The sequence below is a fragment of the Styela clava genome, chromosome 9 (assembly GCF_964204865.1).
Source record: "Styela clava chromosome 9, kaStyClav1.hap1.2, whole genome shotgun sequence".
In the NCBI taxonomy this organism is placed as follows: domain Eukaryota; kingdom Metazoa; phylum Chordata; class Ascidiacea; order Stolidobranchia; family Styelidae; genus Styela; species Styela clava.
Window position 1 is genome coordinate 6,557,908 of NC_135258.1, and position 13,299 is coordinate 6,571,206.

Here is a 13,299-nt window from a genome sequence, read left to right on the forward strand (position 1 = left end):
AGAATTGAAAACTTCGTTTCTTCGCATGTATACTTTTGTTTCTTGCGTATATTGTAAGCTGACATAAGAAAACTATTGCAAGGTGAAGCTTTGGATTTATGTTGATCTCCAGAGTGCAGAATTTGAATCAAAACGCCGTCGCTTTGGCGAATAATGTGGTTAGATTATTTATTTAATTATAAGATTTCTTTGAAGAGAAAACGATCGATATTATTAATCCAAGGACGACTCTACTACACGAACTCATTGGCAACTCAACGACGGTGATTAACGTATTTGAAGGATCATCCGCCTACTTGAAAACTTCAAGAACGATTTTCGTGACTCGTTAGGCTTTCTTTAGATCATGCTTTTAAAAAGTTGGGTACTCCCGTAGTATGTGTACCATGTTAGGATTAGGCCATAATTTTATTTCGATTTTCCTTATTTTAGTTCTATTATGAGTTCGGGGACTGTCTGTGTTAGCAAAGTGAATATACCCCTGAGCATAGGTTTCAGTCCCTTCACACAACGTTTTGTGAAATAGGAGATCAAAATTAGTTCCCTCCATATTGGTACACATACTTTTGGAGCGCCGAAAGTTCATAATGGCACTTTCGAAACTCAAGGTTACATGTCTTTTTAATAATTAACGTTTAAATCATAAATATCTTTCTTTTAGATAGTGATATTGGAAAGACTTCTCCATTTGGGATCATGCAGATTGTTTGAAGCTTGCGATTGCACGAAGACTTTTAAGTTATATATGTAGTCTATGTTCTCTACCGTGTTTGTATTGCTCGTCCAGGCCAGAATCTATTCGAAAGTTAGCACAATCAAGACTCGAGGCTCTGTATATTTTCTATGATCAACGGTCAAATCGTGAATATTAAGTTCACTTCCGCACAGTGACTGAAGTATATTGAAAGGATTTGTCAATTTCTCTATAGTGAATCATACAAATAGATTAGGCTTAAATATCGCAAGACTATTTAACCGATTATTCCCCCAATAGACAGAGAGTTCTAAGTTATATATAGTGATTGTATAACTCTTCCAGACAATAAATTCTAAACATGATCAAGAGCACGTACAGAATTCCAAACTATTGAATACTCAATTCATAGAATATTTGAGGACAGAACCGCAACGCCGCGCAATAAAATTCCTAAATAATACCGGTAGGCGTAAACCACTTGACCTAACAAATATGAATGAGTGATATAAGATAAAATAAATATGAGAGTTATCTGATGGAGTACTCAAAAGTTATGCGGTGAAAATCGGAAAACCGTGAACCAAATGACTTCAAGAAAATCGGTTTGTCTTTCTCCAGATAAATCGTGCAATACTGCAGTATACGATTTGAAAAAAAAACTACTACATTTTAATATTTTGCTCTAAAATGGGTATGTGAGTTTACCCTTATAGACAGCGAGTATGATTGTAGAACAATTGCATTATCGCCCAAAAGCGACAAAAATGTGTTGTAGTAGCGAGAAATATCATGTATATATGATAAACTGGGGTGATCCACAAAGGCGCTATAGTATGTTTATTTTTGAAGTCCTCAACATTCCAACCAAATCCTCTAATTCATATTACAGATAAAACGCTTCTCACTATTATTTGCGTAGAGTTTGACTTTGTGTTTGGACAGTTAAACATATTACTATCTTTATATCTTTCTCCATCTACGTCATAGTGTCTCGCCTGATATTTGAAGGTGGGATCGCAGACGTTAGCCACTCCCTCACACGAATCATCTAATATTTGACAAAGGCCAAGTGGGTTTTTGTACCAGTATATATAGCTCTCTGACTATTTTGAGTTGTGGAAATTTTTTAGGAATATTGGTCGATTTAGTGCTAGAGTTTAAACGATAGATAATATTTCTGCGTTATCACTTTAATGGTGGTAACACAGACAAACAGAGTAATCGGATCAATTGCGTGGATGCACGCATCAACAATTTTTCTGAGGTATAGTAAAACTAATAATGCACCCTTCTGGGTGGCCAGAACAATAAATACATACATGCATGCCTAACATTTTTACAATCATTTAATCAGAGTGGCATTTCGGTCTGTGATCGGTTCAAGTATGTTTGTACAGATAAGGTCCCCTCACCTAGATGTTCAATCCCATTCAAACAAGAGTAACAGAAAGTTGAAACGATGATGAATCTGGCTACCAGCATTGTTAATTGCTTCAAAACTGTCTCTGTCTACGCCATAATGCATAAAGCAGAATGCCTCATTCCCTAACTTCTTTCACGTTACAAATTTATTTTTAAGCTCACATTTAGTGTTATTTTCTAATTTGGTTACTGCGAAAGTCAGTTAATCTTGATGTTTTATTTTAGGAATAATATCCCTCATTTTGAAAGATAAAATCCAAATTACCCGTGTCATTCGATAAGAGATGAGAGAAGACTTATCAAGCAAACTTATTATTTTAACGGTATACCTGGAATTTATGGTCAAATGCGCCTGGGCAAGGGATGTGTTGATTTTAAAATAAAACGTTTATTTTTCTTGTGGTGTATCAGGATATCGCATCTCTTATTATAGCATTATAAGTGTATTTAGAATAGATTTCTCAATTTTGCAAAATTTAGAGTTATTTACATTGTCTGCGCTAAAGCGCGAAAAATATACCCTGGGAAGATTTATGCGAATGGCATTTTTATCTGGTCAAATTACTAAGATAACGACAATACGGACTATTAAATTGATGCCTAAATGATCCGTGAAACCATAATATATTGGTATATGAAGCCAAAAACAACAGAAATTTTGAGATATAGACGATTTCATTTGCATACGAGAAAAACACATTCTGTATACTTTTTGCCTCACCATTATCAATATATAATATACTTTGTTAGCTATCACTTTATTAATTATAAAGTACCGAATAAAACGTGTCAAGATTGTATACTATATATACATTAATAATGAAGATTGGGAAGTACATTTTTTATATTTTGATGTTGTAGAGAAAGTCAATAAATAAATTTTGGCTAAAAAATTGTTATAAAAGTATTTATCGAAGCAGGTTTCGAAAGATTTTGTTCGCAATTATTGTCAACAGTCACACCAATACTACACCCATATTAATACACAACTGAACGTGATCCGTTGACACAGATAAACATGTATGAGTAAAGAGAAAGCTAACTATGGAAAGCATCAACTTTATTTGAGAAACGAAATTCGTGGGTAACTAAAGATGACCTAATTAGATAAAGTATATTGTACTGGTCGATTACTATTATTAGTTCATAATTCATTTTATTGAATGGATTGTTTAATATTTGTCCATGGCTATGACACGACAATGAATGGTGTTATGTTTCCATGGTGACAGGTTTAAATACACTGAATATATTTGGAGAGAGAATTCCTAGACGGCTCGTCTGAAGCAATTTTACATTATGCTATATGTAATATTATCATAAATAACGTCTAAAGTTCCATGGTATAAAATGACTACTTTATATAAAAATATCTACTTTATATCAATATAGCGAGGCAAAAGCTAACAAATATTCTTTATGAATTGAAGTAATTGAAAACAACATCACTTCCAACACTATGCATAACAATATTCGACAGGAGATAACCCGAATCGAGGTATGTCTTGTGCAATTGTGTTGTCACAGTTTGATATTGTTATGACAAACAGTAGATCACCAGTGACGTTGACAATGGGATCGCATTGCGATCTTTGTCTCGAATGATTTTTGCAAAACAAAATTGAATTCCTTGACTTAATTTTCGCATTCAACAGCAAATTATTATAAAGAAAAAACCTTGAATTTACGAACCTCGAATAATATTCCTTGCCTTTCGAAAGTTTTTTTTTTGCAGATTACGTTTTCGCATGTAAGGAGGCGAGTCATTTAAATATGAATATCATATATTTTCTAATCATGTGTAATCATGCCACTTCGCAGATTTAGACCGTATATAGTACCATGATGTCATATTTTATACAAGTGCAAGTGCACTACAACAATGTACAAACTTTATTAATTTGCCTTGTACCATCTTATTCATACATATTTGCTAAACATAAAGATATAAATTAAAAGCAACTCACAGTCTCTGGAGCGCTCTCAACTTGCTGAAAAGATTTTCTGGCAGAATCGTCAGTTCGTTATTGTTCAGTCGTCTGTAACACAATAAAATTATATTATCATTAACACTTCGTCAGGCAGTTGAACGAAATTATATCAAAATAACAATTAATCAAATCAATTTATAAGAAGTAAAATAAATGTGGCATCAGATAAGTAATGACAGTAAGATAAGCAACCTAGACATATGTTATGATATAAATATTTCAACTTAGTTATGCACATATTCCACCCATCACGCACGTATAGGCTATAAGAAGTATCGGTGGTATCTTATCACATTAAGTTACGCTACTGCCACAGACTATCACTCTTACATATTTGTGGTGACATAGAAAGTCAAGTTCGTGATCGCGTGAAGTTATGGAACATTTGCAATCTTCTGCAACGACAGTAACTTGAGCAGGATATCAAAATTGAAATTGCTGGATATTGAATATAATTTTGAACATTTGCCACAAACATTTAGAAAGTTTGAATACATTAGCATACACGGAACATCGCGTTATAATGTGAATCAAATATTACAGAAATTGATTGAGCCTGTTTTGAACAAAGGCACGGACCACATTATAGAATATTATAGCAACATTGAATATTTTACTATTAAAATTAGGAGTAAATTTGCTTCAATAGGGAAAGATAATTATTTAACGCCCAATCAAGTGTTGTTGGAAGCCTATAGTGACTGGTTAAAGTCCTATTCCATTGCAGGAAACCAAGAAAATGCGTTTACAAACTCAGAAGTATTGAAGGCCTAAAAATGTTCATTCGTTAACATGATGGAGTAGCATTCGGAATACAACACCAACATGAGTAGGTTTGTGACGTCATATGCACACGTGCATTGAAATTTGATCTCATTCTTGAAGAGTTGAACATGATTGATTATTCACATTTCCGAGTTGATGTTATGAAGTAAAACATAAATGGTTAAAAATACTGTATTTCAAAATAGACTTATATACTATTTTGGGGATTGACCTCAATGTCAGTCTGACTTTGATTTCAGAATTGAAGAGGGTGAGAGTATATAATATTATATATATATATATATATATATATATATACATATAACATATATAAATAGCCGTAATACAATATCTGAAACTGATAGCTTTCCATATCCCAGGAACTATTTAATAGGAAGTTTTTAGAATTTGTATTAATTAGTTTATTATATGTGTTATGCAACATAGTCCATAGATTGATTAAATATGATTGAGGGTCAAGGTGCAATAGGTTTATGTCAAATTTAATAACATTAATACTGCGTTTCAAAGGAAGACTAATAATAAATTTGGCCCCGAAGTCTCTGTGGCTTTAATTTAATATTCGATTGTTTTCAAAGTAAGGTGGACTTCATGAGTTATATGTACACTGTATTATTATAGTTCATAGATTGAATATAATAGATTAAATGCTAAAGTCCTAGTAGATTTTATTAGAACGAAGTCGGTTTTCGCGGTTATCGGGCGATCTGCGTTTCAACAACAAAACCCAGGTTCAACATCGTTCATTTACTCCGAAGAGGATATTCGTGTTTGCGTCTACTTTTCCCAAAGAAAATTTTCGGGTCTATATTTAACTATATGCTGGGAAATTCTTGAGCTTATTCCTAGAGCATAACCTTTGTATCAAAAGAAAAGACTTCAAAATCTAATCGACCACGGGATGTACTTTGTAACATTATATGCTTTATATGCGAACCACAAATGCGAGGGTTGTATTCATATTTCATAACTATATGTAGAAGTAGGAAGTATACACGGGATGTCTATTAGAAATTCTTGCCATGCGTCAGTTTTTGATTGAAATGAGTATTGCTCACAAATCCCTCGTAGAGAAAACTTAAAATTCCATACAAAACAAGGTCGCGCTTGTAAGTGAAATGTCAAAAACTTGAAAATTTATCTGTGAGAATTTTGTGGCAAAACTTAATTGTGGGTTTTCAATTGTGACCTTAAATTTTTAAAAGAAAAATTCTAGCAGACGACGCAAAGAAGACACATTTAGTACATTCAAATAATCTTCTTAAATTTGTTTTCTCAGTGTTTCTTTCATTTCAATTCAACCATTTAAAGTAGTTGCAAGACTCGCGTGGGTGGAAACCGCTTTCATCCGGTTTTATCTAGTTTTCTTTCAAATATAAGGTCACCGCAAAAAGTTCATAAATAGCATAATAATGAAAGAAGAAAAAACAACAACCCTTTGTCATGTTTAAGTTTGATTGGCGGAATCTTTATGCATCCTTTTGTGATGTAACAATGCACGAAGAAAATGTCGGATAAAAACGCGGGAGAAATTATGGCGTAACAATAGAAATCACTTCCCATGAAATATAGACTATTGTAAACATTCCTCAGACACGTTTTTCCGCAAAATGATGGCGAAAGGAGAAATTTATGAAAAAATGTTCGGTTTTCACAATAGTTGTTGTAAAATTGCTGTTTCACATTGTTTTTCAACTATTGTCCTATCGTCACTTTTTAGTTCATTTGACACAGAAATATATAATTATGCTTGTACGCACCTACACACATCATTCCAATCGACAGATGGGAAGCGAGTACATATCCTCTGAGGTGTTTATGACATCATAGATCATCTATAATGCATTACCGGGTGCTCAGTTTGAAAGATTTCTTATTTGAAAAATTTGTACTATATAATTAAAAAGTATTTTGATGTAATAAGACAAAAATATCTGAATAAAATCGAACATGCATTGCATTAGGAAATAGTGTCCGGTAATGCTAATTGCCTATATAGTATACTACAATCAAAAAATTGCTATTTATGCAATGCCGCGTAAGTTTCATAAGAAGAAATAACAAAAATCATCATTGCCTTCTAATAAATCTTTGTTCAACTCTGTCAAAAATATTCTTCATAGCCGATGGCACAAAAAAATAAAATTTGTATGAGAATTTCAGATCCCAAGTTGAAATATGGTGTTTGAGTGAGTGCGATGAAGATCGCAAGATCTATGAAAAGCGTGAAATGCTTACGATTTTAAACACACTATTATATTTTGTTGCCGAATTAATCAAATATATGAAAAGAGACCACCATTGATGCATGAACATTACACAGGTGTTTAAATTTAACGCTTGATTCTATGTGACGATTTTGAAATGTGTGTTTGGATGAGTAATATTATTCATCGAAACCACTGCCCTTTTGGTAAGGTTATTTGTTGTGAAAATAATAATCGACCAGGATTTACGTTTTAGAAAAGCACTAATTTTTAAAAGATGTAAAAATCGAAACATTGTGGGCGCTGACATTATCAGAGGACATACGCGAGTGCTGGGAGCAAAGTCCAGAGTATACATCCTAATAAAATAGTGGAAAAATATTGTCACCAGAAATTCAACATTGTCAACAGTCAAATAACATCATTACATTATCATTAACAAGATTCAAAATGGCAAAGAATATTCCATAGAATCTTTGCATAACGATACGTTGAAAACCCATTTTCGACAAAGACCAACTTTTTTATCACAGTTTTAATCGCCATTAAATTCGCTTTGAAATCTCAGTCATGGTTTATGTTTTTGACTCAAAAAATGTTCGTCTGTTGTAATGTTTACTGCATTGAGGCCGCAGGTGTAGTTCTAATTTTGATTTATTGTAATATACACTCTTTATCTCAAAATGATACATGGCGCCATTGAGGTAAAATCGGGGTCACCGGAAGAAACATGTTTTAATGGTTGATTGGAGCGAATGATATCAAAGAGTGTTTAATAATTCCAGGAACTATCAAAAATAATTTGTTGTAGCCAGATTTACCGTACTTTTATACCCTCCCGCCAGTAACAACTATAAGGATTATCGTTTTTGAACTTGATGTCGTTGACTGGCTGTCCAGGAGTGGGTTCTGGCGCTTTTATAGAAATGGGGTATATAGAAAAATAGTCGAATGAAATAATTTATGTGTTTGCGCTAACAAACAAAAAACCCACTCAAGTCTTGCCAAAATAAACATTTTTCTGCCAAATCAACACTCTGAGTTAATCTCACAATATTCCTTATCATAGATTAATCGTATATATTACAATATTGCATGTGAAGAAGCTTATTGTCAATTTTCTCATGCGGTAACATTAGATCATAATGAGTTTATCTAAGCAGCGGATTTATATCGAAATCAAAGCTGATTTTTTTTGTATTTTGTATAAGCATAAGTTATATTTTGCGAACCTATGGTGAAGGAAGGAGTATCGATATAATATTGAATAATACTAGGCCGAATATAACATTTCTTAAGGAAAAGGCGGTAGACCATGGTTGCCTATTTAGGGGTGATCGCTCCCAACCACCAAATCCTTTAACGGGGGTTGTGGTTTGGCATTTTGCCTTTTCTTGCGCCTTTCGAGATATAAGAAATAGTTCTAGAGAAAATGCGAACCATGTTTGAGACTGTAATAAATGCATCATTCATTTATGACCTGGTTTGGTGGAATTTGCTATAATTTTGACCTAGAGACAGAGCTTTGACGATTTTCTTTGTTTTACCCTTCACCCGGAGCCACATTGTGGTTCGGTTACCCAATCAGGCAGCTGTATTCTAAATTCTCAAGTGCAGGTGCGGCTGAGGCAAACTGCTCGCAACCTCTCGCCTTATGTCAAAGTTTAATTCGATTATTTACGAACAATCCGTGACAGTAAATGCATTGTGATATCATATTTGACAGACAAAAAACAACTGGTTCTCACGCATTATTGCAAATAAATTTTTCACCAAGTCAATAACACTTGACATTATTCAAAAAATGGTCCAAAGTTTAGTAAATCTTGTCGCAAATTTTAGACATTCATCAATTTAAAAACGCAAAAAATGATTTTGTTTGGGCGAGACAAATATCTTAAGTGGACAAATCTGGATATATGACATTAATAACAGAAATAGGATATTTTTCAAAACTCCATCACGATATGAATTTTGAGTGACGTAGTTTTAAATATTTTCAAGTGGTTCATTATTAGAATTTGGCTTCGACATAGTAGATTGAAATTTATCTAATATTTTATTTTGTAACATCTAACACTTTTAAAGATCGCCTTTTGCTCAGTTTATGGATATGGATGGATTGTGGATATTCGAACATTTGGCAACTCCATCTGTGACCCTTAGGTTGACAAGATCATGATAAAAAGTGTAGAATAAAAAAGTAACCTAACCTCATTTTTCACACGTTAAAAACAATGAATTTTTTGACAATCAATCTACACTTTTTGAGTATCAATTGTGAGGTATGGCGCCTCAATGATCATTCCAGACACTTCAAAGTAAGATCGAAAAATCCCAGACTTTTGTGCCAAAATATTTGATGTGGAGACTTTATGGATTTGAGATTGGGGGAGAAATATGAATGAGATTGTAGGATAACGCTTCTATGCATGGGATACCTCAGCAAAGAAACTGTTGTCGGTGTCAAGCGTTGCACCCAATTTTTGTTTATATATCTACAGAAAATAGTACGTTTCCGCTATCTTGTTACCCATGCAGGTTTATGGGGTTAAAACGGCTGATTTGTTTCGACTCAACTGATACAATAATACGTTTCTGCTGCCATTCAATAATTTCTCTCAGCTACTATGCATAGATTCGATCAAAACCAAGCACAGGCTTATGAGTCAGTCTGTGATTATCAGAATTGTATTTATTATTTTTTCCACGGGTTTGTGTAATTTAATATTGTTCGGAAATATCATGCTGAATATCCATTGAAGTTTCAGATGCATGAACTTATACTACGCAAATATCTTCGCGAAATAACTACAAGACAGCGATCTTATGGCATGGCATGAATATTTTTCCTTACTTGGCAAAACCACTCCTCAATGATATATACAACAAAGTATCTTCTTGGAAAATTGTAAAAATTTTCGGTCGTGAAACTCCTAAATAAGGTATATTTTCGTACTTTTATGGTTATGAGGCAAATCCCCGAATACATCTCACAAAGCCATATAGACAGACATCTTAGACGGAGAATGATGGATGGCAAACTCAAGGATCGTTATAACACCTATTTAATGATATAATTGACATGACGTAATTGAAAAAATTCCAACAAGCACGCAAAAATTTAATCATGGCGTTCGCGAGGAAATTGAAACTCAAACAAACACGGCCGTTCATTGGGGAAGCACTCTCGAGAGCTTGCTTCATCCCTGATGCGTCAATGGAGAGATGGGAATTCTTACACTCAAATGTCGCGAGAGGAATTTCGCATTTTCCCAAGCCCTTCACGTTACATCGGGTCATTAAACACCAATACAACTTGTAAACTACGTTGTACGCGACATACGCATGGCAAGGATCCAGTTCCAGAATTAGGTTACTTAACATTGCGACAATGGTACAACATAATAGGGATATGCATGGGAACAATGGGCGTGTTGGTGGCAGGAAACACGAGCATCTAAAGCTATGTAGAATTCCCATAGAGAGTTTTTAAAGTCACTTACATTTTCACAAAATCTGTTTTTATATGTTTGAATACCTTCGCTCACAAAAAGAAGAAGCAATTGGAGCAATTGTTTTCAGTTCTGGACTGCTGGTATCTGCGATGTGTTTAGGTATATATAGGCTATTTTTCGCATTCTTCTAATTTGCGATTAAAATGATCTAACCATAATGCTATAGAGTTCTATGTTTTACTAATGTACTACATAAATCGAGGCACTATACATATATAATAGAGTACTTTCTGTCATACAAGCCACTTAATGTTGATAATTAATATTCTGGAATCTGCCAGACCGTATATCCCGCATAATATCTTCCGTTTATACCGTTTCCTTGACTTTTAACCTTCAGAAATTCCATTTCGATAACGGCGCACAACGGGGGCTCGCGCTAAAAAGTCCCAGCAAATCTCAGGTCAACAGGGAACGTAAACCACATTGTGACCTCTGACACTCATTTAACCTTTGAACTCAGACATTCCTGTAATGTAAAATCGAAACCACAAACAGTGTAAGGGAAATATCGAATAACACAATTGCCTGCACATTATATATATTAGTATGTGCTCGACGGAATGAGCAAAGATAAGATCATTTCTGCTTTTGCATTCGCCATAAGGTCATAAATATACTTGTACAAATACCCATAATTACTATGCACTAGCATGCGATTCACGAATTGTTCTGGAGTCAGTAATCGGAAACGGTCCAATTGAAAACGAAAGTAATTCATCTCACTTGGAACACTAACATTCGGATATTAGGAACCTAAATTTTAAGCGAAAAGCCATACAATACTTGTATCTTTTAATGAATTATCCACGGCTTGAATATGGCTACAGTGTACTGCTTGTGTCGAAGTGTTGGTGGAATTGTTGATAGTTTCAATTCTCAAACAAAAGATTACCAGGGTGTGAGATTTTAATCCGAACTTAATAAGAGGATTATCAATGTTTTGAGACAAGAAAGTAGAATGCATAAGTGTCGTATTTGGGTTATGTGATTTTTAAACAGACACGAAAAGTTATTTTCCTTGAACCTATTTATTTTCAGTATGTGGTTAATTTTTTTTTGCATTATCCTTTGTCTATAAAAACGTATATTACTTTTTATCTTAACGGCATGGTGTAACAAGAAATATAAAGGTAATTTCGAAATGATTTCCGAGGGTCTTCTAGTCACAGCAATGTTTGAATGAAACGTTATTTACATTTACAGAATGGTGGATACATATTCTCTAATCTTATTGATTTTTATCAATTAAAATAATGCCATGGATTTGTGCGTAGCGCCTTGAATAATTTAAGATCCCTAGTTCAAACCCCACAACTACCAGGTAACTGAAGGTGTATTAAAATCGAAAAACTGCCAATATAATACTGAATGCATACAGGATGTTATGAGAAAGGTGTGATGTACGCCCTAAAAACGCTGATTCGAATGACCGCCAAAACAAATATTGAGAATTTAAGAATGACAATTATGAAAGTATCGGATGACAGTTCCCTGGTTTCTACCATTGTTACGTAAATAAGAGGTTAATTATGACAAATTATACGCGCTTTTCAAGCATATCTTGTTGAACTCGGTACCTAAGATAAGAATGTGTCATTTCTAAATAATAGAATGTAAATGTAAAATTGAATATATCAATGCTGGAATACGTGAGCGCCAATATTACAGTAGTTATAGCATTATAATAAAAATGAAGGGTGTCAATAAACACAAAATTCCAAATTTTAATGCTGCGTGTGCTGCACGTGATTGCAGAAATGTATCGGATATTCTCAATTTGATTTGCCAAAACAACTTTAAGTATTGTTGCACAATGACATAAAACATTATTTCATGGATGTTAATAATAGATTATTTTCAAATGTATTACAAAGTTTTATCTAATCACTCCACATTATTATTTCGTATCTAATTACTAGAACATAAGCTAACAATACCAATAACATAGTTTTAATTCACGAAAACGACTGATTACCAACTTATTATAAATTTTCAAAGACATTGGTCACAAAAGAGGGTTTCAAAAAATAATTGTCCTTACTTTTATATGTTACATCAAATAGTATCTTAATATAGAAGTGACCAAAATTAAACTGTTCTTCAAAATATCTTTTAATTATAGAGGTTAGCACAAAATATAATTTTCCCACGGTGTAATTAACTAATTATGTAATAATTATGCTAGAAGTGTTGTAATTTAACAAGAAATGAGTCTGTATTAACATTTCATTCGTTGATGTTATTTATTGGACAGAACGGCTAATCAAAGCAACATTAAAATGAAGTTGTATTTCTCAATTCATAATTCCGATACAAATACTTCAACTATTAGTTGTTTTGATTGGACCTAGATGGTGTTAAGTGCGGAAATAATCGTCTGAGAATTGGGAGGAACTAACATTACAAGTTCCCGGTACGTGATTGTCTATGTACGTCAAACAGCCGTGCTTATAAATATGGAATATATTTGTACATGCGTGGAACACAAGTTTTAGGAAGACATACTAAAGCTCTGGGTCTGTGAATGTAACAAATATTTAAAGCATTTCCGAATCATTGTTGTTATAATTTAACGGAGGCGATTTTGCTTCCGTCAAAAAAAATCATAATTAAATTTTGACTGGAAAAATTACTAATTTTACCATGGGTGAGAAATGACATTGTCATATTTGAAT

General features: G+C 33.5%; 1 protein-coding gene across 4 annotated transcripts in view; it reads right to left on the minus strand.

Moving 5' to 3' along the window:
* Positions 1–13,299, minus strand: part of LOC120338737 (slit homolog 1 protein-like) — an 87,351-nt gene that overhangs the window by 58,591 nt on the left and 15,461 nt on the right. For all 4 annotated transcript variants that reach the window (XM_039406669.2, XM_039406667.2, XM_039406668.2 and 1 more), the window contains exon 4: positions 4,087–4,158. In XM_039406669.2, the coding sequence (XP_039262603.2) occupies positions 4,087–4,158 (72 nt within the window). The remainder of the gene's footprint in view (positions 1–4,086; positions 4,159–13,299) is intronic.